The 26,530-nt window shown below is 37.2% G+C and overlaps 1 protein-coding gene across 5 annotated transcripts in view; it reads right to left on the bottom strand.

Moving 5' to 3' along the window:
- LOC106060390 (cAMP-dependent protein kinase regulatory subunit) overlaps window positions 1-26,530 on the bottom strand; it is a 136,981-nt gene that overhangs the window by 80,698 nt on the left and 29,753 nt on the right. The window contains exon 1 of one of the 5 annotated variants that reach the window (XM_013218226.2): window positions 11,051-11,287. The exons of 3 other annotated variants lie outside the window; for them this stretch is intronic. In XM_013218226.2, coding sequence (XP_013073680.1) covers window positions 11,051-11,089 — 39 coding nt within the window. In that variant the 5' untranslated portion in view covers window positions 11,090-11,287. Of the gene's footprint in view, window positions 1-3,019; window positions 3,399-11,050; window positions 11,288-26,530 lie in introns of those variants that run through there. One more of the 5 variants, XM_013218232.2, reaches the window with a different exon arrangement.

Raw genomic sequence — 26,530 nt, 5'->3', positions numbered from 1 at the left:
TAATACTCAGTATATCAGAAGAGCTATTTATTTATTAACATCACTAATACTCAGTATATCAGAAGAGCTATTTCCTTATTAACATCACTAATACTCAGTATATCAGAAGAGCTATTTCCTTATTAACATCACTAATACTCAGTATATCAGAAGAGCTATTTCCTTATTAACATCACTAATACTCAGTATATCAGAAGAGCTATTTCCTTATTAACATCACTAATACTCAGTATATCAGAAGAGCTATTTCCTTATTAATATCACTAATACTCAGTATATCAGTTGAGCTATTTATTTATTAACATCACTAATACTCAGTAAATCAGAAGAGCTATTTCCTTATTAACATCACTAATACTCAGTATATCAGAAGAGCTATTTCCTTATTAACATCACTAATACTCAGTATATCAGATGAGCTATTTATTTATTAATATCACTAATACTCAGTATATCAGAAGAGCTATTTCCTTATTAACATCACTAATACTCAGTATATCAGAAGAGCTATTTCCTTATTAACATCACTAATACTCAGTATATCAGAAGAGCTATTTATTTATTAACATCACTAATACTCAGTATATCAGATGAGCTATTTATTTATTAATAGCAATAATACTCAGTATATCAGAAGAGCTATTTCCTTATTAACATCACTAATACTCAGTATATCAGAAGAGCTATTTCCTTATTAACATCACTAATACTCAGTATATCAGAAGAGCTATTTCCTTATTAACATCACTAATACTCAGTATATCAGAAGAGCTATTTCCTTATTAACATCACTAATACTCAGTATATCAGAAGAGCTATTTCTTTCTCAGGCTCAACATTTATTTTTTTTTTAATTCAGAAGAAGAAAATAATAGTGTCATCTGAATAGCTTTTTATATAGCGCAACATCCATGCTCATAACATGCTTAGAACGCTATGATCCAATCTTGTTTATGGACCAGTAGGGGGAGGGGTATCTGGGAGGTTTTCCGTGCTGCCTTAAGGCGCTCTGCAAACAGAACTCTGCTCGAGTTGAATTTGAGCCCCGTTTGATGGGTAGCCAAGCGGTTTAAGCCTTTCGGCCACACATCCTGCATTTTTTGTTAAGAAGAGTCATCTAGACTTAAGGATGTGTGCGTATATCATGACACTTAAACCTACTCCCACCCCTATCAAAACAAAGTAGTACTAATACCTGCACAGTTACTCACAGAATAATACATCGTAGTAATAAGAGGAAGAAATGTAATGTAGAGTGAGAGAAATATCGATGAAGAGCGAGAGATACAAATAGAAAGGAAGGCGAGAACGAAGGGCAGATAGATTGTCCAAACTGAATGTGCCTTTAGATGGAACAAAATGGATGCCTTTACACCACACGGCAAGTTGTAAACAAATGGGTAGCTGAGGGCGATCATTGAAAGGGCAAAGAGAGATGGAAGAACGGGAACATAGAATGAAATTATTGGATGAGTTGTTTCTTGGCCTGAAGAAAAAAGCTTTGAAATCGACGTTTTATTTTGGCAGTGTGTGTGTGTGTGTGTGTGTGTGTGCGTGCGTGTACGTGTCTTTACTTTTAAATTATGCAATAGTGCGAGTCTTATCACGTGACAAACACCAACCAATAATTTACCAGACCGCATTAGCACCCACTAAATCACGGCCAATCGGACAGGGCCCTTGATGCACGTGCCGAGAAAAACAAGTTAAACAAGGGCAGACAACAGTCTCACAGCCGTCAAACAGAGTTATCAAACATTTTTGTTTTTCTAAACTTTACAAAGCCGCATGTATGCTAACTATTAGACCTGTTTACATTTTACATTACACCGAAAGAAGTTTCATTGTAAATCTGGAGACCTAGATCTAGTAGATCTAATTTGTATAGGAAATAGGTAGTGGAAACGATACTCACATAAGACCTAGTCAAACAGCTATCAGATTAGTCTAGTTCCTAAGATATAAGATAGCGCTAAGAAGAAGTGATAGTGTTCAAAATGTATCAGAAGTATAGACCATTATAACAACAACAACAGATGAAAGACCCATTCAACCTGCCATATTTTAGCCCAATGTAAGTCCATGAAAAGTGAAATAAAAGTACCCGGTTAAATAGTTGGAAGACAAATGTAACTTCACAAAGCGTCATGTGGGGAAAGAAAAGACCATTTCTAAACCTGTCATTCAAACCCATCAAGGCTGACAGAGTAGAGCTACTAAAAGACTACGTGACCTAAATTCACTTGATATTTGGACTTCCAACTCAGCTAGTACTGAGGGATGCAAGGTTAGACACAAGTCACTAGTGACGTTAGTCTGACACATTTTGTTGTTTTAAACATCTGGAAACTAGACTTTCACTTGACTCAGTCCACACAAATGACTGGATATCAAAGTCAGCTGTAAAGACTATTGTGTATTGAAAGAAATAGCATTTCAAGACGTTTCATCTCAGAAACAAGACATTGACCATTCTAGCCTCACATCGAATACTAGAACTAGAACTTAAGATTTACATCGCAACATTCCACACAAGTCTCAACTTTGTCTCAATTTTGAAACATGTCCGATTTAAAGCTTGCATGCTGCTTTTATTAACAGATATTCTGTCTGTCTGTCTCTCTACGTGCTCGCAAGTGTGAATGAACGTTCAAAAAAGAATCTTACATTTCAATGGAGGTAGTGGACTGAGGCCCGCAACTATTGGAAGGACAAATGACATTAGGTATGAAGTGAATGGAAACATTGGAAGTATGCTGTGGAGCAACAACTTAATAACGTGAATGTTTATAGTCCAGAAAACATCGGGGCAATCGTATGACATTCTATTCGACTTGAAAGGAAAGGAAATTAACAAAGGTTTCAGTCTAAACTATTCCAATTAATCACATATTAGTTTGTACATTGGAATAACCTAGGATCATAATATCTATGATATACAGAAACATGTCTACCATTTATGTAGATTCGGAATGTCCATAGCAATATTTGAAATATTAGTTCTTAGCCATCTACTTACCATGGACAGATATCTTTAAATATGAAAGCACATATCAATCCATCCAAACATGAATGTGTGTTATTGTATCAAGTATTAGATACTAGATATTAGATACTATTAGATCTTAGACAACTCAAAATATTTGGGCCTCAAGATTTTGAGTGTTTTTAAACTTTATTTCAATATATGATAACGGTAGCGTTTAGAATCCGAGGTCATAAAGCCGAGAAGCTAAGTTATAACAGGCGCTTCAGACTTCACTGGAGAAACCTTCTACCTAGTAGATCTCTATAAACTTCAACTATCTGGAGCATCAGTTCAACTTGTCACAAGCCAAGACTTAAGTGTTTAACGCCACCATTTATCCCCACACATTGAGAAGTCATTAGTTATGGCACCTCCTGCTGATAAGACAACAAACAGGGAAGCCATTTGTGTACTAAAACTGACTGGGTTTACACCTTTGCCTTGCGACACTGACTGTTTACCAGGAACTGGAATGTTTATCTTGGAATCCATCGCAGTTAACATAGAGTAAAGCATTTACTGAAATATTAGATCCTTCAACATAACGGAATCTACTTTTCAGACGCTTTTAAATACCTTCAAGAATTTCTTTTTAACAAAGACAATAATGAAGTATACATTGGAACACAGTAATATAGGATACGAATGACGGTCATCAGAGAACCTCTAAAAGGTGTCTAAAATATAAATATACATTATTTGATGAGCCGCAAATGAAAACTACTCAATATTTTTTTAACTTAACACATAGATACTACAACAAGACCTACAGCTGTAATAGAACTAATCCTAGGATCTACCATGACTCTGTACGTGTCTAACTAGATGGGGAAAACAGTCAAACAAGGCCACCAGTTCACACGAGAGAGCCAAGGTCATCAAACACGCAGACACACACAGACAACTACCTTGTCTGTAAACAAAAATGCCATTTAATCAATACGTATGGGGCCTACAAGGATGTTAACAATATTTTAGCCATCCACGGCCCCATATTCCTCTCTCCTAGAGGCCAGGCTACAAAAAAAAAACAGAAAAAAGGTGGGGCACACTATTAACACGAGCAAAGTAAAAAAAAAATGTCTCGTAAATTGACCTAGCTTGGCCGGGATTACAGGGGATGCCTCATCACGTGCGCTGTTTCTTTAGCGCCACTCACTTATCATTAAATCCGTTCTGAGCGCTACTGTTTAAACATATTATTTAAGGACATACAGCTAGGACAGTTGGCTCACTCACTCCAAAAAAATACATATTAGAAAAGGCGCAGAGGTCAATATTGCTATCCTTCAAATTACAATGTTAAATGTCATTTAACTGGTTTGTTTTTTATTGCATAAATATTATTAGCACAAATATAGGGAGAGACAAGCATTTTTTCTATTCACCACAGTTCTGATATAAACTTTATTTCCAATGGCAGGTTGAAGACAGCGCTCACAAATTTATTCCTTTAAAAAATTAGGTCTGTGTATTTTCGGTAGATTTCAGAAAAATAGTTTTAGGTTGAAATGTCTGAACTATTACAACTTCCTAGACATTTTCTCACTGTTACATTCTGTCTCCAGTATTGGATGCTAGAGACTAAACTTTGAACTGCTGTGTCACTGTTACATTCTGTCTCTAGTATTGGATGCTACAGACTGAACTTTGAACTGCTGTGTCACTGTTACATTCTGTCTCCAGTATTGGATGCTAGCGACTGAACTTTGAACTGCTGTGTCACTGTTACATTCTGTCTCCAGTATTGGATGCTAGAGACTGAACTCTGAACTGCTGTGTCACTGTTACATTCTGTCTCCAGTATTGGATGCTAGAGACTGAACTTTGAACTGCTGTGTCACTGTTACATTCTGTCTCCAGTATTGGATGCTAGAGACTGAACTTTGAACTGCTGTGTCACTGTTACATTCTGTCTCCAGTATTGGATACTAGAGACTGAACTCTGAACTGCTGTGTCACTGTTACATTCTGTCTCCAGTATTGGATGCTAGAGACTGAACTTTGAACTGCTGTGTCACTGTTACATTCTGTCTCCAGTATTGGATGCTAGAGACTGAACTTTGAACTGCTGTGTCACTGTTACATTCTGTCTCCAGTATTGGATGCTAGAGACTGAACTCTGAACTGCTGTGTCACTGTTACATTCTGTCTCCAGTATTGGATGCTAGCGACTGAACTTTGAACTGCTGTGTCACTGTTACATTCTGTCTCCAGTATTGGATGCTAGAGACTGAACTTTGAACTGCTGTGTCACTGTTACATTCTGTCTCCAGTATTGGATGCTAGAGACTGAACTCTGAACTGCTGTGTCACTGTTACATTCTGTCTCCAGTATTGGATGCTAGAGACTGAACTTTGAACTGCTGTGTCACTGTTACATTCTGTCTCCAGTATTGGATGCTAGAGACTGAACTTTGAACTGCTGTGTCACTGTTACATTCTGTCTCCAGTATTGGATGCTAGAGACTGAACTCTGAACTGCAATCACTCTACAAGACGACATGTGCAATGTTTGGTGAGTTGCGGAGGTTGTAATAAACCTTCAAGTTATCCTGAAAAACAAAATTGAGCTCAACAAAGAGAATTAAAAAGCAAAACTTTAGGAGATACGTGGACATTGTGATCTTTAGAACATAATTCGATTCGTTCGAGTTCCGGAAACAGAAATCTTTGAAAGTCGATGTAAATCACCGGGATCTCTAAACCATGAGAGCTTTACAAACACAGAATACCATCAAAGTGTTGTTTTTTTTTGTTTTGTTTTGTTTTTTTTTTTTGGGGGGGGGGGGGGGGGGAAATAGTTTAGATACTTTTCAGTTTATGTGTGTCTAATGAACCAGAACAGACAAGCTGAGATGATCTATGGCTATCTACATGTCCTATGGCTGATGGCTATCTGGATGATCTATCGCTGGTAACATGAGTGTGGCTATCTGAATGCCCTAAAGCTATCTACATGAATTATGGTTATGTACATAATTTATGGTTATCAAAACGTTTACTTGGTTAAGATTTGCAGGCAGTTTTTTTTTTTATTCCACACCCATGACGTGTTGTTCTAAAAAAAATACTTTTTTTTTAAAGAAAGCTGGAGAACTGCAAAATCACTACCATATATGTGTCAGGATTTTGTGATTTTACCATCACAAAAGAGATACAAGACACCGATAGCAAAGACAAACAGACACAAACACTCTTTTGTTCCCCTGGCAATCAAATAATTAAATAAGAACAATCTGGTATAAACTTTGTCACATGTAAATTATGAGTGAGTCTGGTGTGAATGTACACTCTGGTTTCTTATAGTTATAATATTTTTTGTTTGGTGTAATGCACAAATTGTAAGACAAATTTCCTTACGGATAATAAAGATTATTATTATTATTATTATATCTCAATTTTTAAAGATTTAGCTCCCTTTTTCATATAAAACAAAATTAATTTATTACCATTATCAGAATTGCCTACAAGTACGCATATGGCGTATTTTGAACGCAAATGGACACGAAAATAAGCGACTACGGTTTATCATCTGAAAATACGCATTTCCTACTCTAAAGCAAAAAAAAAATAAAAATAATAATAATAAAGTAGTTCTGGCTAGTCTTATATATAGATCAGTGAGTCAATGCTATGAAATGGATTATTCTTAGATCTACCACCATCGCTTTTTTTTTCGCCCGCTTACGCGCGAAGATTTAAATGTTTGCTAGATCTAGATCTTACTGATCTAAATAAAGCAGAGTTCCTTTCGATGTTTTATTTTACATGACATCTTCAAACTAATTGGGAATTAATTGATAGATTAGTTCTAATTCATCTAGACTGGATCTAGAAGTAGAGATATTTTACGATGTCAGGCACCTATACATGTAGGCATCTCTGCCACTATTTAATTATCTAATTGGTTAAGTTTTTGAATGATTTAAGTGTTGTCATGGACGATGAATAATCTGCAAAATTTCAACTTATTTCAACATATTTCAACATATTTCACCTTATTTCAACTTATTCGAGAATGGGAAGTAGGAGAAAAAGCGTGCCAAATGTGTACTACGCAGACAGAGTTGATATAAGCTTTGTACAAATAGGACAATTATAGAACAAAATAAAAAACAAACCTTAATTTAAACAAAAAAAAAAGATTAAGCAGTGAAATATTGATCGAATTCACCCCCTTCAAACAAACCCAAAGATTATTACTAAAACAAGTTTAGAACCTTTTTGGTCTGAATGATCTATACATGGCCCATTCATCCAGTCTTAAAAACCTAGATCTAGTTGTTAATATTTCAGTAGCGGTCTCACGACACTGTGACAGCACACACTTGCCAGTCATAAACACACATCCTGTATTACACTTGGAGGACTGGAAGCAGCTTCAACAAAACTTCAGAGTCATAAATTACACTGACTACATTTTCCAAGTGGGTCATAAGTTACAGATTTTTGTTTTCACTTAGTTCTGTCACCTTCTTTAAAACCATACAAAAAAAAAAGGACCATGGTAGTAGTGTCTATGGAGTCAGTATAGAGTACATAATAATGTAATTATTGTAAATAGGAATTTAATAACCAGGAGTCAAAGTTTGTGTTTGATAATTGTGTGAGATAAAACTTCCTTCTGACTCGCTTTGATAACACAATGAACTCGTGAGCTGGACACATGACAATAACGTGCTATTACAACGTGATCAACAGTTGGGCAGTTGTTGATGTTTTCTTCTATTCAGACATTAAGACATTGTTTATGATTATTAAACAATTGCTTTAAGATCATCAGCTGATAATGACTTCCCCAATACGTGTCTAGATCTAGGACTTTATATTTAAGCCTTACTTCTCTCTGACAACTTGCAGAGGAGGTTTTGTTTGATAGTTCCTGTCGTTAGTTTGATGATTTCGTGCCCGAAAGTCTTTTAACTCGTTGTGCTCCATTAAATGGCCACCAAGTACAAGGTGAAGGTCACTAATGAAGTCTATAGTAGACTCCCACTAGTTTAGACATGGTTATTATTGTGAGATAAAACAAACGCCCCGTGTTTCCAACAGAAGGTACACTGCCTCCAAATAAATATCTGACAAGTTCAGGTAAGGCCATGTAGACTAATGTAGAGTGAAGACACACAATGGGATTAGCTGAGTGGGGATAGGAAAAGTAGGGAAAACATGCTAAAGTTGAATACACTATAGCAGTGATGCCCAAACTACGGCCCGCGACGTGGTTCCGTCCGGCACGTCTAAACATCGGCACAAAATGAAGAAATTTTTTTTTAATGTTGAAAAATGTATTTTCCCTACGTTTTTGGATAATTCCGCTGCTGTCTTGAGCTAGTCGTATTCTTAACATCTTGTGTGTAACACAGGGCATCAATTCTGCATCATTTTTGGTAACATTATTTTTATATAAAAGAGATTGGAATTACCATTTAATATTTGTTGATTAAGGTTAGGGTTAGGGCCGTAGAAACGAAAAATAGATTCTGAATGTAGAAACTTCCGGGAAAGGTGGACAAATCTTTGCTTTTGTGGAACATGATAATAAGCCAACATGATTTGTACAGAAAGTGTGGCTGTTTATTTTATAACTATAGCAAAGTCATTTTTAAAGCAAAAATATGGAAGCATTGTTGGTTTGAGCCGCAAAGAAAAAGATCGCTAAGTTTCGCCTAGTTGAGTGAGTTGAGCAATTGACGAGAAAAAAAGAGACAAGAAAAAGAGTTCATCGTAAGGGCAAGCTACATAGTTGCTCAAATTATGAGAAATATGCTTTCTAGCAGTGATGAAAGTATTTATCCTTTGGAAAAAAAGCTGTTAAAGCAAAACGAGTGGTCAATATGAGTACAAACATTTCCATTCAAAACTAAATGGCAGAGCAGCAGATTTTGAAAAGTTTTCTATTGCCACTGAGGATTGCTCCGACAGACCTGTAACTGGAACTGGTTGACTTACAAAGCCAGACATCCCAAATTGAGAAATTTAGAGCGATGCAGACAATTGATTTCTTCGACGTGTTGTATGAAGAAACTTTTCGAATTGAGCAGACAAACTTCTCAGAGACCTATCTAATTACGTGTGTAAATAAGCCAAGTAGTGCTACGGGTTTCTAATAAAACTATTTAAAATGGTATAGTCCCTATTTCATTTTTTTTATCTATCTGTGGCCCGCAACACGAGTTTCGGAAATTAAAATGACCCGCAGGCCGAAAAAGGTTGGGCATCCATCACTGCACTATAGAGTTAAAACTTAGACTTTTCACTTGTATACAAATGTAAGTAAACTGTATAGAGTGTTATCGGTTACGTCTATAACTATGTATGTATGTCTGAAGTTTAGATAGATACATAGTCAGCTAGATCTACATCGACTCCAATGTTGGTTTTACGCTTAAATATAAAGTTCTAGATCTAGACAGGTATTGGGGAAGTCATTATGATCAACTGCTAATCTTCGTTTCAATTATCTGAATTACGTCCCCAAAAATGTATACATAAATCACAGGCACACAAAGAAAGAAATAGAGGAAGAGAGAAAAAAACAGAAGAAGAGAGAAAGAAATAGAAGACGAGAGAAAAAAACAGAGGAAGAGAGAACGAAACAGATGAAGAGAGAACGAAACAGATGAAGAGAGAAAGAAACAGATGAAGAGAGAGAAAGAAACAGATGAAGAGAGAGAAAGAAACAGATGAAGAGAAAAAGAAATAGATTTGTATGAGACTGTTATGTGTGTGAGAGAGATGAAGAGAACAGGACACGGACGCTGCCAACAAGTTATTTCTCAAGTACATAACGTAACTGAAAACTATAGAAAACACAAGACAAAGGTCAATTTAGTGGCTAGTAGATTCGTACTTTTAATGTTCTTGTTCAATGACACAAGTCAGAAATAGAGAGGCATGGAGAAAATGTGTGTGTTTTCAAGTATTTTACTGATGGACGTTAAGGGAGGCGGTGAGTGTGTGTGTGTGTGAGAGAGAGAGAGAGAGAGAGAGAGAAGACCTTAACCTAAGACAACATTGGCAGCACGTCTCAATTTTTTTTTTACTAGTACCTACACATTTTGAAACAGTTACCATGGTAACGTTTTTATTTTTCTTGGTGGAGAGAGAAGAAAAAAAAAACGAAATAGGTTGGCTGTATTCATGGTCTATAAAATCTTATCGGTGAAGAATTTGAGCAGTCAATTAGACATGAACCAGTCATGCGCGCGCGAGTTAACGTTGATTGAGGCAGAAGCTAAGTCGACCACAAAATGTATACCGGTAACAGTGACCACATTCAGGCGCAGTGAAGACAATTTACATAGAAACTTTCAGACACTGACCTATATAGTGAAGTCCCTACTTTAGTTTAGGAAACAGTCATTGTCAGTATATACAGTGAACTAACACCTCCCATCATGCACTAAAAATACTATTGAAACCTGGCAATACCAATACGCTAAGGAGGAGTGCGGTGTTTCATATGACTACACAAACCTAGTCGCGACTGGCATTTTAACATTTTGTAATGCAAATAACAAACATATATGAGGCTCTCCGGTGGAAATTCCTGACTTTCTGAAAATGGCTGGGGAATAAGATATTTTTTAAATTATTATTTTAACTATCTTGTCATAAAATTCAATAGCCCTGTCATTCAACCAAAATACATATAGAGTGTACATAGATCTAGGCTTTATATGCACAGATAAAAGCTTCATTTACAAAATATTGATAATCGTTGACAAGCTCATATACTAGATCAACGCTAAGACCATTCGTAATGATGTAGGTCTATGCATAAGATCCATTTAGAAGTATACAGAAATGTACAGTCTAGCCTGTCAAACTTATATACGTGACACTATAGTGTGACAAAATTTTTTATAAGTCAAGGGATAAAGCATGTCATTAAATTTACATTCATTATAGTACATTCAGATCTCCTAATAACAACAGAAATAGTTCACTGTCACTAAGCACACACACACACACACACACTGACACATAAGCTAACAGCTGAGCACACTTGCCTACCATATATCGATGTATCTGGCTGCAGTCCGCACTAGACATTAAATGACCATCTATCCAAATCAGAAAACACTAGAAAGGCGACCATGTGTCACAAGTTTAATCCATTACAAGAAACTCGCCCTATACACAAAGCAGACATTCGATGGTAACAAACCAAAACTCAAAGGTTGACAAATGTGTTGATTTACAACGTTCGAAATGTTTAGCTCTTTACAAATCACATGTCCAACACGAAAACACACTTTCAAAGTTGACAGTCCCAGCAGATGGTGTAAGCAACTTATGGCGAGACGGCAGTTGGTTATAGATTTCTGATTTGTTATGACCGCACCCCACCCCATTTTTGTTGAAAATCCTACTTTTATTTCTACAATCTAAGTATTGGCACAATGAATGGTGCATGGATTATGTGCTCACCGCCAAGTTACAGCCGGAAAATCAATAAACTCGTAGAGGTATTCCAAATATTCAAGTGTCAAGAGTACATAAACATGTTGACTACATCGATAAGTTCAGGAAAGACTCGAACCCTTGCGCTTTACAAACTAACTCCATCTTGTTATCGGATAAAGAGAACGATGGAAATAAGAGTCCAAGTTTGCCCTCCTCGTAAGATTTGAAGCACCCAATCCAAGTCAACTGAATAAAACACACTAATACATTGATGGCACGTGTTCAGATTGGAAGTGCATCACTAAGAGGCGAAAATTCCGTGACTTTCTTTGAGGGATAAAAAAAAAATGTGGGTGTCAAAGGTTATCCACAGCCACCGCCCACTTCTCACAACATCTAAGTGTATACCGTACACTCTTTAATGAAGCTGATGAGGGGGGGGGATTGCGAGGTGTCTCGGTACCGAGATCAGACAAGAATCTATTTCATCTACATCAAACAGCACTACCTGTCCAACTTCCATCCGCGAGTCCTGGCTAAACAAAGTTCTTGGCCGTGTAACGGGTCTAAACACTTGGAAATAATAGATGTTTTAATCCATTAACATGGTGATTAATTTTTTAATCTCAAAACTGCAAAGTGAAGAGAGCCGCGGAGCAATATTTATTTTCTCAAGCATGTGGAACCATCTCCTCTATCAACAACCACACAATCCTGACCTTCTCCATTGCCCCTTTATTTGGTCCTGTTTCCTCCAAAAGTCAACAGGGGAGGGCTGACAGCCTTCTCTGTTTTCTTCTCTTGAGTGGTATCGTCTAAGAATAAATGCATCTATTGTCTCCAGGGTACAAACATAACCTAATCTGTTGTAACGACATTGGAGGGTTTGAGCAATGAATGTGGCACTAAAGAGTTTGATTGCTATTGTTTGAGGACTGAATGTAGCCTTGAGTTTAATTGGTATAATTTGAGGACTGAATGTAGCTCTGTATTTGTATTGCTATTGTTTGAGGACAGAATGTAGCCCTGAGTTTAAGGACAGAATGTAGCTCTGTATTTGTATTGCTATTGTTTGAGGACAGAATGTAGCCCTGAGTTTAACTGGTATTGTTTGAGGACAGAATGTAGCCCTGTATTTGTATTGCTATTGTTTGTGGACTGAATGTAGCACTGAGTTTAATTGCTCTTGGTTTCATCTTGTTTAAACTTCTTATTTGTTTGTTCGTTTCTGTTAAATCGCCTATAAAAAGGATATTTCCAAACATACTGTCGGTACGGCGTAGAACTTTTGAGACAGACACTAACATCACTTTCGTGTATGAATGTAAAATCTGTTTCTTGAGTGTTTTTTTTTTGTTCACTAGTAATAGAAGTACGTGTCCAGTGTGTGGAGATATCTAAGACGAATATATCCTCTACAAACATGGACTCACTTAGAATAGGCTTGAAAAAGCTCGATAGTTTCAAGATAACTGCTTTTGCAGTAAAGCAACTGTTTCTTTGTAGTTATCTTTATTAAAGAAATGGATGTAAAAGAACTGAAATGATAGCATGTGACTAAGACTAAGACTAAGACTGCTTTATTGATCCTTACGGAAATTTGTTGTGATTACAAGGACTCGTTTCTCATATAAAGACAACACAACAGAAAAATACACATAAATACAACAGACAACATAAAGAGTTCATTCAGCGACTACACACAGGTATCTTGGTGCATTTCATGTTCCCTGATCAATGAGTGGCGGTGATAGAGTCTGACCGAGTGAGGTACGAACGAGTTTTTGTACCGCTCCGTTCTTGTTTTGATTGACAGCAGTCGCCCACTTCGCGACGACCTGGCGTAGTTCTGATGGAGCGGGTGGCCGTTGTCTTCCAAGATTTTTTCGATTTTTCTTAGGCACGTTTGTTCAAAAAGTTCCTTTAAATGTGGTAATGTTGTGAGTGTAATTTTTGATGCTTTTTTAATGATGTTTTCTAGACGTTGCAACAGTTTAGATGAGGCGTTGCCTTGCCAACAACTTATTCCGTATGTTAGCAGATTTTGTACTGTCGCGCCATAAAATGTCTCAAGGATCTTCTTGTTTAATTTAAAACTGTTGAGTTTGTATAGAAAAAAGAGTCGCTGGGCTGTTTTCTTTGTCAGAGTTCCAAGGTGGTCTTCCCATGAAAGCTTGTTGTTGATGATAATGCCTAGATATTTATATGCCTTTACTTGTTCTATAGATGTAGTGTTTATTTGCAGTTCACGTATAGTTTGTTTTTTCTTTCTAAAATCTATTATAAGTTCTTTAGTTTTTGTTACATTCAGTTCTAGAAAGTTGTCGGTGCACCAGTTTGTAAACTCTTCTATCGAGCTTCGATACTGAGTTTCGTCTCCTGAAATAAGACCGACTATGGCAGTATCATCAGCGAATTTAATGAGTTTAACTGAGTCATAGATGCTTCTTATGTCATTAGTGTAAAGAGTGTATAGCACAGTGTGTGTGTGTGTGTGCACGCGTGCGTTTTCATCTCATTGATAACCCACCAGAATAATAATCAGCTTCCAAAGATAACCTTGGAGTACATTGGCTAAGTACAATTCTTCAAAAGAATTGCCAGATTCTTTTTCCAATCCACTTTGATATTCAATATTTGATAGAAGCAAACGAAGAAATCGAAAACAGATCACAGATTGGGCCCCATGAAGACTACGGAATTCAAAGCAACCGAGAAAATGTTTTCGAAAAAGTATAATTGTGCAAGCCATGTCGTTTGTTGGGCTAAATTTGAAGGCAATGAAAGATCTCGTTTTTATTTTTAAATGTCTTGGGAGTGGGGAGGATGGTTAAAATATACCTTTGTACTAGCCAAGGGGTTGTCATTGCAAACAAAAAAAAAATATACTAACTTCAAGTGACCTCCGACCTTCATTTTTTTAACGGTTTCATAATACTCTTCTATCGACTCCGCGGTCTCAGTGGGAAGCCAGTTTAAAAAAAAAATTGCCAAGGAACTACTTCCCAAGCTCTTTTGAAATGTGTGTGATGAGATAAGTTCCTGCGCCTGGACACATTTCGTGCTCTACTGGAGGCCAACACTTCATTTCCCTTGAGTTTCTCTCTCACTGGCTTTGTAACGCAATGCAGCCAGAAACTGCACAAAATAAATAGTGGGCACAAATACAACCACAGCTCCACTTCCAAAGAGAAAGTCTTTTTATAAAAAAAAATGAAAGTGTATGCCAGGAATACAGGAAGTAGGAAAGAGCTGGCAGACTTGTTGGCTTCAATTGATAACATTATTGAGTGCCGAGGGCTGTTTCAGATCATTAAACTGTTATGTGAAAATAAAAACAAAATGTCTAGGAAATCAATGGAGACAGATTGTTTTCTTCTTACTGACAGTGGATATTACTTGAAGTGAATAAGCTAAGGTTGATAGAGCTACGTTTTGTCCCATATGTCGAGGAAATAAATTGTTAATCTCAATCAATACTGTAATGCTCAGAGGTTTTATGCTTTAGAGTTGTAGAAAACAGTCAATAAAACAGAAATAATGTCAGCTTCAAAATATACAGTGTACAATGACTTTCTCGTTTTCATAAATTTGAGACAATGTAGAGTGATATCATTATCATGAACTGACTTTTTCTTCTTGTCTTCACAAACTTGAGACAATGTAAGGTGATATTATTATTATCATGCACTGACTTTCTCTTCTTGTCTTCACAAACTTGAGACAATGTAAGGTGATATTATTATTATCATGCACTGACTTTTTCTTCTTGTCTTCACAAACTTGAGACAATGTAAGGTGATATTATTATTATCATGCACTGACTTTCTCTTCTTGTCTTCACAAACTTGAGACAATGTAAGGTGATATTATTATTATCATGCACTGACTTTCTCTTCTTGTCTTCACAAACTTGAGACAATGTAAGGTGATATTATTATTATCATGCACTGACTTTCTCTTCTGGTCTTCACAAACTTGAGACAATGTACAGTGATATTATCATGCACTGACTTTCTCTTCTGGTCTTCACAAACTTGAGACAATGTACAGTGATATTATCATGAAGTGACTTTCTCTTCTTGTCTTCACAAACTTGAGACAATGTACAGTGATATCATTATTATCACGCACTGACTTTTTTCTTCTTGTCTTCACAAACTTGAGCTAAACACGCAACAAACATTTTTGTTCCACTACACCAAAATGAAGCAATATTTCAGGATTACCACTCATCCGTTGAATCCGTTTTTTGTTCCCTCTTGACAGTTCCTTCGTTAATTTAAGAGCGGTCGTTAATTTTCTCCGTGTTTTTAGCATCGCGATGAACTCATTAGAAAATAACAATTTGTTTCAAAGCGTTGTGATCTGATGATGTCAGGTTCACTTCGTCTAACGAAATCCGACGGCTGGTGACCACAAGACTGCATCCTGTACAGTAAACACCAGACTGGTATACGGACAGAGACACATCAATCTAAGGTTTTCTATGACTAGGACAGAGATGGACACCAATCTAAATGTTTTGTTTTAGACAGAGTGAGGCAGACTATACGTGATAGTGTCAAGTCTTTATATTCGGTAAGACTTAGTCAATGACATATACATCGGCGGACGCTGATGATAAGGTACAGATAATAAAATACCAGCTCTAGTGAGGTATGTTACAACACTAAATACCAGCCCTAGTGAGGTATGTTACAACACTAAGTACCAGCCCTAGTGAGGTATGTTACAACACTAAATACCAGCCCTAGTGAGGTATGTTACAACACTAAATACCAGCCCTAGTGAGGTATGTTACAACACTAAATACCAGCCCTAGTGAGGTATGTTACAACACTAAGTACCAGCCCTAGTGAGGTATGTTACAACACTAAGTACCAGCCCTAGTGAGGTATGTTACAACACTAAGTACCAGCCCTAGTGAGGTATGTTACAACACTAAGTACCAGCCCTAGTGAGGTATGTTACAACACTAAGTACCAGCCCTAGTGAGGTATGTTACAACACTAAGTACCAGCCCTAGTGAGGTATGTTACAACACTAAATACCAGCCCTAGTGAGGTATGTTACAACACTAAGTCATATATTAGTATTTGTATAATAGCTTCACGTGACACGGAAGCGCATTCTCCGCCATCTTACTTGGCGCCATCAACCATAGTCTGACAACTCAAAACGAACCAAAATGAAAGAAAAAAAAACGTAGGTGGCTGGTCTGTCAGTCTGTCACAGCTGGTGCCTTTAATTGAAATGGTTCAATTTCCTCACCAGTACAGGGAAAGTAATTTCAAGGAAATCCCTAGTCCCCCAATAGGCCCATCACTTTTATAATATGCATAGATACGAAGCCGTCTGTAAAACAAAAGTTAAAAGATTCACAATAAACAAGATTCCTTTCCTTGAAGATAAAATTGTCACAGTATTTGTGATATTAAACATTACTTACGCCGCTTACGTAAGTAGAATTTCTTTGATAGCAAATAACTGATAGCAATAACGAAGAAACCATTCAATAGGCCCTACTGTTATTAGACTAACAAGACAATACAATTGAATCCAAGCAAAGAAATCGAGTATTTATTGCTTTAGCTGGAGTGGAGAGTCAATTTCTCTCTCGAACAAATCTTGCCCGAGGCGTTTTATAATTAAAGAACATCTCCCCCCAGAAAGAGTGAAACAAGAACTCGGTAGCCCTTGGTAATGTCTCAACGTAAGGCCGGCTAATAGCCTTCCTGAAACCAATTGTCTTACAATGGAGTTGCACTATTCTTTTGATACAATATACTCTATGTTTGTTTTTTGTTTTTCTATTAACTCACACTTTCTTCATATTCAAAAGATGGAAAGTGAGCAAAAAATGCAAGTCAAAAACTCAACAATTGAATCCTTTATTTCAAGCTAAACTTTGGAATACAATAGCAGGGTTGTTTAGTTAAGCAGACAAAAAGTCGCTTGAATGTCGTAAATTCGAGTTTTGAGTTTTTTGGCACATCGGCACAATTTAGGCCATGTCGTGCCCATAGTCCTTCAAGGATTACTCTCCCTTTATTTTCAATGGCAACTAAAATATGACTGTTTAGTTTACTCTATTATTTGAACATAAAGTAGGGATTTGTTGTTTGTTGGTTGTTTTTTTTTTTATTCTTTTCAGAGTCACTTAAGGTCAGTACAAATATGAAGCTAAGAGCTGATGTTCAATGTACCACTAGGTAAAGTATTTTGTATTGAGAGAAACGAAATGGTAGACAATCGATGGAACATTTTTAGCGGCCCCCGAAAGGGGAAAAGATGCTATTAGTTTTGTGTGGTCTGTCTGTCCGTCCGTCCCGTTTAGATCTTAGAAATTAGAAGAGAAAATGAAAATCGGACATCGTGATATTTTAGATCATTCAAAGTTCTGATGCAACGGCTACTTTTTTCGATTTCCGAAAGTGAACCATCTAATTTTTTAAATTATATATGCAAGCAGATTTTTCAAAAAATTACACCACTTTTCAATGAAAAACTGCAGGAGAGGTAATTTTTTTAAAAGGTCATAAACTTCTTCATTAATAACTCAAGCTTCATTCATAGTCAGATTATTTGCAGACGATTGCATAATATATAGAACAATAAAAACAACACAAGACACAGATATTTTACAAAGAGAATTAGATGAATTACAGAAATGGGAATCAAATTGGAGCATGTCTTTCCACCCAGAAAAATGTCAGTTGTTAAGAGTAACAAAAAAACTAAAACAAATTAATTCCACTTATCTTATTCATGGCAAACCAGTAAAACAGACTAAAAACGCAAAATACCTAGGTGTTATAATAAATGAAAAACTGTCATGGAATCCACATATTGATGAAACTACAAAAAAATCGAACAAAGCATTAGGATTTATTTAAAGAAATTTCTATAAATCAAATAAGAACATAAAACCAAAATGTTATTTAACCTTGGTTAGGCCAATAATAGAATATGCATGCTCCGTTTGGGACCCCTCAACTCAAGAAAACATTAGGAAACTAGAACAGACACAAAATAGAGCAGTGCGATTCATAACAAACGAATATTCACATTTGACTAGAGTAACACCTTTAGTAAAATCACTAAATTTAGAAAGCCTTCAGGACAGGAGGCTCAAAAGTAAAGTAGCAATCATACATAAAACACTGAACCATAATCTTCAAATACAAAAACAAAATTTAATAAAATACTCTGAAAGACACAAAGATAAAGGCACATTCCTCGTCCCATATGCTAGGACAAATTTGTACAAATACTCCTTCTTCCCTAGTGCTATTAAAGCATGGAATGGGTTGCCTGAGCTAGCCAGGAAAACCAGTGACTTGGCAGAATTTAAGTCATTGGTTAATATGCATGACTAAATGCATGACGCGTAGGACGTAATCATCTTCTTTTTTGAAGTAACGTCTGTATTATATAAGATAAGAAGATAGATTCACGCATTGATACAAAAAAAATTGCATCTAAGGTCACTGTAGTGTAACTGAGTTGATTTTCTGCGTGCGTCCAGCGTGTCTGAAGGTCATGGCCATTGTTGTGTTTCATGTCCAGTGTGTGTGTGTGTATAGACTGCATCAGTGGTATGCTAGACGTGCTGGTTTCATTCACTGTTTACTGTAGTCTAATTTTGTCGAATAAAGCCATGTTATTGGTATTCTAGTCGTTATCATTTCATTACAATTTATTCGACAAAATTATGTATCTGGATTAGTGTTGGATTCCTTAATCTACAATGGATAAATTACTCAGACCGAAAGAGTTGGACATTGATCCTAATGCTCCTATGGCCTCAGAAAAATGGACTCACTGGTATGACACATTTCAGAATTTTCTTTCGTCCATCAAGGATATTAACGAAGACTTTAAACTAAAGTTGTTGAAGAATCACGTATCTGATACGGTTTATATGCTCATCAGTGATGTATCGTCCTATTCGATGGCCATAGACACACTCAAGACTACTTATATTAAGGTAAAGAATGACATTTTTGCTAGACATTTGGTTGCTACATGTAAACAGCAGCCGGGCCAAACGGTAGAGTCCTTTATGCTAAAGTTGCGAAGCCTGGCCCGGGACTGTGACTTTAAAGAAGTAACTGCTGAACAGCACAGAGACATTTGCATTAGAGACGCCTTCATAACGGGTCTGGCATCCAACACTATTAGACAGCGGTTACTGGAAAAGACATCTCTTACTCTACAAAGCGCTTTTGACGAAGCTAGAGTGTTAGAAACAGCGACAACGCATGCTCAGGCTTACAATTCAACGAACGAAATCTCCTGTGGGGCAATGAAAACACCAACTAGCTCCCATCTAGAAACATACATTTCTAATGAAGACCAGGAATTAAATGCCATTAAGTCGCTATGCTACTTTTGTGGTAGGAGGAAACACTCTAGAACTGAATGCCCTGCTCGAAATGCATTATGTCATCAGTGCGGTAAAAAGGGACACTTCCAAACTGTTTGTAAATCAAGTAAAACAACAGCCAACAAAGCTGACAGCAAAATATCACTGACCAGTGTGATAACTCCATGTACCTTGTCATCAACGCATTTCTCTGGGCTTACACAGTCTACGGCACAAGTGAACGTCAACGGGTTGCTGTTGCAAGCTCTCATAGACACTGGCAGCTGTGAAAGCTACATATCAGAAGCCATCGTCAAGAGAAATAAATGGCCAGTACGTCCGTCTACAAACAGAATATTCATGGCCACTACACATCTTTCTGAAAAGACATTAGGACATACATTTGCCGATGTCCAGTACAAGGGAGAACACTACAAAAAAGTTAAACTTTCTCTACTTGCTGGATTGTGCTCGGATGTAATCCTTGGTGTAGACTTTATAAGTCTTCATAAGGAATTGACCATACCGTACGGAGGAAAACGCAATCCTCTACACATCTGTGGTCTTAAAGCAGCACGAGTTGAAACACCGAGCCTATTCAGTAATCTAACTTCTGACTGCAGACCAGTGGCTACTAAGTCCCGAAAGCACTCAATAGGTGATAACAAATTTATTGAGTCTGAAATTAGAAAACTCCTCTCGGACAAAATCATGTATATATGTATATAATTATATATATATATGTGTGTGTGTTTGTGTGAGCGCGCGCGCGCGGGCGTGCTGTACGCACGTTTATGCATAGGGTTAGGGTTTACTGGGGGTTAGGGTTTGGAAAAAAATCGACTCCCCCCCACTCCAAAGTTCTGGATCCGCTAGTGGCTCTATGGAGGCTACTAACAATTAGTTTACCTTTATCTTAAAGAATTAGTTCAATAGTATTGAGTATTGAGTCAACCCAAAAAATTATACTAGCGACTGCAAACTCTTAGGTCGCTAATAACATTCATTCACTTGAAGGAAGAATAAATAAGCACGTGACCATCACGTGACAACTGGCCATCGTCGAGGAGGGCAACTATCGGCAAGAAGTGGAGATTTACGTCAGGTCTAACACGAGATCGCCATAATGATCTAAGACATCCACCTTCTCAAACCAGGGGGCAGTACAAATCAAGTGGAGACAATCACCACAGAGTTACTTCCTTAGCAACGAATCGCGTCCCAGTACTAAGTGTAGTGAGTAATTCATTCAGATCTTAGCCCGATCAATACAGGAATGAAGCATTGCTACATAGATCTAAATACACTAGCCTCTCGGTAATAACAAGTTTACCCTTCTTCTGCCTAGCCCAGTTCATTACGGCTTCTCACATATCAAAGACTATCCTGCTTAGCAATGAAGGGAAACAAAAACAAAACCTGTGGTCAGACGAACACCTCATGAATATTGAATGTTTCAGACTAATTCAAGTCATTGAGATCTGGTGACCCAACAACAACAAAAAGTGCCAAACTAGTTGGATGCTTTCAAAACACTAAATGCTAACACACAATCAACTGGAATAAACAAATCTTTCAAAACTGAAACTAAAGAAGTTTATCTTTCAGGTTGATGTTGAAATCGTCTGATTAAACGAGGGTGTCATGTGGCTAACACAAAGACCAACAGATTTACTACTCCCAACTAATGTCAGGTAACCATTTCATTTGAGTGAACACAGGGATGTCCAAAAATATTCAAGTTTAAAATCTTAGGACTTACCGGGATCTTAACGTGTTGACTCCGTTTCGGTAGCTACCTCGCCCCACAACTTAAGATCATCTCAAAGACTGACCCTGAGTCATCCTCACCAAACTCACAGTATGGCTTGAGAGGGTACAAATCCAGTATTGCAAAAGCCCTGGGCATAAATGTTGCTGTTGAGGGTAATGCGCGTATGTCAGCCTACAAGTGGAGAGCCACGTGGCTTGCAGGACGTGTGGAGTAGGTCCTTGGCCAGTCGAAGATAGCAAAGTAAGGCTGGTACAAACATATTGTCTCTTCACCGTTTATCAGAGTACGAAAGCTTTGAGAGACCAACTACGTCCATTAATACTATTACACAGTCAGTATATTAAAAATGTGTGTATTGAGACAAGCATTCGGTGATAGTAAGTAATTTGCTCTGTGGTCAATCAAGATGAACACAGTAAATCTTAAGCTTCCAGGCTAAGGTGGGTTCATCAGAGAGCACAGGTTGACAGGATGTTGAATGATAGAACAATTAGAGGGAAAACAATGACTTTGAATGGATGTTTCTTCAAACATCGCCAAGTATAAGCTCAATGGAAGAAAAAGAAATTGATATATAAGTTTAAGAAAACAAAAATCAAACAAAAAGATGCTGACAATTGTTTTTCATTTCAAGATAAAATTTAAAAAAAACAAAAACAAGCAAAGAAGCTTACAGACGTAAAAAAAATAAATAATAAAAGAATAGTTTTAAAAAAAAAATAGTCACGAAATATTAATGAAGAAAAACCTAGGTTTTTAAGCTCAGAAAACAACAGTGGTTTAATTCTTGTTTATTATATGCTTTTTATATTAATTTTGAAGAATTTGTTTCACTAGATCAGTGTTTCTCTAACTTTTTCCTCAACGGAACAATTCGCACATTCTGAGTATTTAGCGAAACACATTGCTTATATTTTTTTAGAGAGATTAATTCACGTGGTGGCCTACTTGTTAATTATTGCAGTAGTTCAGGGCTCGCGGAAGACACTGACTTAGAATTTCTACGTCTGGCTATGCATGCTACTAGATCTTGATTTCGTTCATCCTGTCAGGAAATATGCCTCAGATTTTTCTCAATGAAAATATATTTTTTAAAAAAGCAAAATTGTTAAAAACATTTTTTAAACAAAGCTTATCTAAGTGGAATAACCACAAAAATGAATGCATGTATCTCAATATTGCATGATTTAGCCTCCCTTTTCTATATAAAACAAAACCAATCAATTACAACTAATTGATTAACTTCGTGTATTGTCATCGACAATGAATAATTCTGCGAAATTTCAACTTGATCCTCAACGTGAATTGAGAGAAATAAAATGTACAAAACATAATAAAGAGAATAACATGAAGGGAATAACTCCACATATACAGATACTCTGAAAAAATTGCATTTATAAACCTTGTTCGATACCAAACAAAATAATAAATTACCAAAAATAAATAACTAATTAGAAAAATTTTTGGATTGATAATTTGTTAGGTACAACAAATAATTTTGTAAAGTTTCAACTTGATCCGAAAAAGGGTAAGGGAGAAATAACGTGTACAAAAATTTTACCAGACACAGTTTTTCGATATAAGCTGTGTAAAAAATATTTCGAAACGGAGCTTGTTTGGCAGGAAAATAAAAAAAAAATAAAGTAAAAACTAAAAACCGAGACGGGTTAATGCAAAACAAAATCTTCTCAATATAATACTAATTGAGTCAAGATGGGAGAAGATTGTTGCTTTATTTATTGATGATAACATCGTAAGGTGAGAAGTGGGGGGGGGGTGGATAGTGGTTTTACGTGAGAAAGGATGAACTAAAAGAGGTTGACAGGGCGGGCCATGCTATACGGCTGTAAGTCAATGTGACCGCAGAGAGAGCCTCTAGAGGTGATGAAAAGTTGGCAAGACCAAGATGACGTTGATTTTAAGGAAATTGCTTCAATATTTCATCCGTTTATAAGTTCACCTACTACTCAATTGTTCATTTCTTTTCCTTCGTGTGGCTGTTATCGCTAAGAAGAGCTTGTGATTGCCAGCTAAAGACAACGCTGCATTAGTATCAGTGTGAGGAGACTAATCACTGGGACAACATGGGCTGGCATGTTCTTAGAACAAGAAAGAATGACAGCAGAGACAGGAGTGAAGAGAATTGGGTTGAAAAGAGAAAGGGCGAGTATTTACTTAGTGTTGAGTTCTCCATTCTGTCCAGTAACAACTCCCTGTGACCTGCTTTACCTAACTCCATGGCATGCTCGCCCAACACTAACAAAACGAACTTAACGCCCCCCACGACCCCCCGAGTGAGTGAATCCAACCACTAAGTAAGTACTCGTGTCAGAATCGAACACCTCGGGTCTGCAAGAAAATACGGTGTGCCACATGCGGTGCTCGGTGTGGCCGAACAATGGACCACCATGCTGCACTCTGTGTGGCCACGCACTGGGCCATCACAGGGCTACACGCAGTCACGGTGTACTTCCGGGTTGTCCATCAATATACACGGCTGTTCAATTTCGTCGAATCTTTACCTTAAGTGGGCAGAAGGACAATAACACTGGTCACCTGCAAGGGCCCATAACAATCGGCCCATAGAGAAAGTGTACTCTTTTACCTACATGCTTGCGGTAACGACTTTTTTTTTCTTTTTTTGGCCACCTGAATGGTTGTATCGATTGTCTAAAGATGTATTCGGAACAAATCCCCCAGGCAAACGAAAGAAAGAAAAGCGCAGCTTGTACTTGTGAGTCATATTCTATTCAAACTCCTTACAAACCAACAAACAAAAACTTCACAATTAAACACATACACACCACACGTTGAATGAGGGGGGGGGGGAGTCTCTTCAACTGTTCCATATTCTCAAATAAAGTTTTAATGAGAGGATTCCTTGGAGGATTCCCACTGAACAATGACAATAAGACAAGAGAAGACAAACTCATATATCCAGCAGGTACTTGAAGGGTCAGCGGTATTGTTCTAGGTTATGTAGGATATCAAGTCTACATATCTGTGTCAATTTAATCAAATCTATCTACAGTCAGATGTGTGACACCAATAACGTTAGTCTATCTATGGCCAATTATATTGTCGATTTTTGGCAAATCTTCCTATCTATGGTCACATTTTATGAAAATGTGTCAATTACTAATAAGAAAATGGACTACATAATTCGTTTTACCTATATCTCTAGTTCTATCGGTAGCCGCAGTCGATAGGTAGACACTAGAAATAAGAATTAGAAACACATATCAATACGTGTGATAAACATAAGTAGAAACAAACATGTACAAAATGTTTTCAGCTCCAGGAACCCTGGTACTGTTTACTTAAGTAGAACATTTGACCAGCGCACACTACACGGGCTTACTCTACTCTGTATGGTTTATTTACCTCCTTATTCTCTTTTGTCTGTGCTATGACAAACTTGGTTTTTTATTCTGTCTAATCCCACAAGGCCCTACCAGAGAACTCCTCTTGACCAAGAAACACTGACCTTCTGTTCGACATGGACCTTTGTCAAGACACTACGAACTGTACGCGGACAGGACTATCGACCTGATGCTATTGTTTTGTGAATTGTGGTTTCATGTGGATCGTTGATAACCCGAGTTCCTTGTGGCTTCTATCAAGGCAATGGTTTAGTTACGACTTCTATGTGTATGTCTGTTTAGTTTTAAGGGCAACAAGTGCTAGAAAATCACAATATCGCGACGTTGGTCGACATAGAGTTCGGTACATTTTCAACGCCACTAAGTAGCTCTAGTTACTAAGTCTCTATTGTATATTTTATATAACAGTGGTTGTTGATTGTTTCATTATTGGAAAGATGATATCTTACACTAGATGTCAACGAAGTTGTTAATGATTACCTCATTAAAAGATGAATTAACTTGGAAGGGGAGCTCTAACATGTTTGTGGATGGGAGCAGATGATGTATAGCTCGTCTGTTTCTATGGCAGACGGTTAGCAAAGGTGTCATGTGGCCAGCATAACGACCGAACGCTTTTACTTCCCCAATGTATGTCCCCCAGCTAGAATTGGGGGGCATCCTAAACATGAGGAAGTTCACAGTCTGAGCGAAATCCAAGCTCGAGAGCCCTTGATTACATCATAAATTTGGAAGAGTATCTTTTGAATTGGACAGGTCACCTCTGAGTCCTGCTTGTTTGTAGGGCGTCGTTGCTGCTATGGTTATTTCATTACAGTGATTTGGTTTACGTGACACATCAAAGTGTGTCGTTGTTACGAGTGCCAGGTGGGGTTGTATTTCAGACAGATATTTCATAAGTTTACATCCGCATGCTATTGATGTATTATATTTATAAGCTGCTTGGTTTCAAACTCTGCAAACCTTACACTTCGAGCCTCCTTCACTATTTCTCCATACAATTAATGCATCTGAGGTCTTAGGAGTTTTGACAATACTTGGGTACTAGAAAACAACACAAGATGTTGAATACAAGTTAAGATAACAACTGGCCAAGTGCTACCGTTAACAACAAAAAATCTTGTATAACAGAGCAGCTAGTGTTTTTCACAAACTCTGCAGACGATGACAGTGAAGACAGGAAAGAAGTGTTGTTGTTTGGTTTTTTTTTTGTGAAAGGAGAAACCGAAAGACTATGAAGATGGATGACCTTGATCAGATTTAGACCTAAAATAGGACATAACGCGAGTACATTAAGGCCTCTGTGTTATTAACGACTACTAACAGGTTGACAATTGAGTAACTTTGCGTTAAGAAAACCTGTGGCTTTCAAACTTCTTTCCCCGAACACAAGGTGCTGATCAAAGCGAGACAACTTTGAAAAAAAAATAGATACCAGAGTAAAAGTAGACGCGCGTGTATGCTGATCAAGAGGCATAACTTACATCGCTACAGTACTAATGTGAGCAGTGCTCACTGCACGTATAGTCATCGCTCACCTTCTACAAGTCAGACTGAGT

This window comes from Biomphalaria glabrata, chromosome 2 (genome assembly GCF_947242115.1).
Source record: "Biomphalaria glabrata chromosome 2, xgBioGlab47.1, whole genome shotgun sequence".
In the NCBI taxonomy this organism is placed as follows: domain Eukaryota; kingdom Metazoa; phylum Mollusca; class Gastropoda; family Planorbidae; genus Biomphalaria; species Biomphalaria glabrata.
The sequence above is the reverse complement of the archived record's forward strand: the minus strand, read 5'-3'. Positions and strand labels throughout refer to the sequence as shown.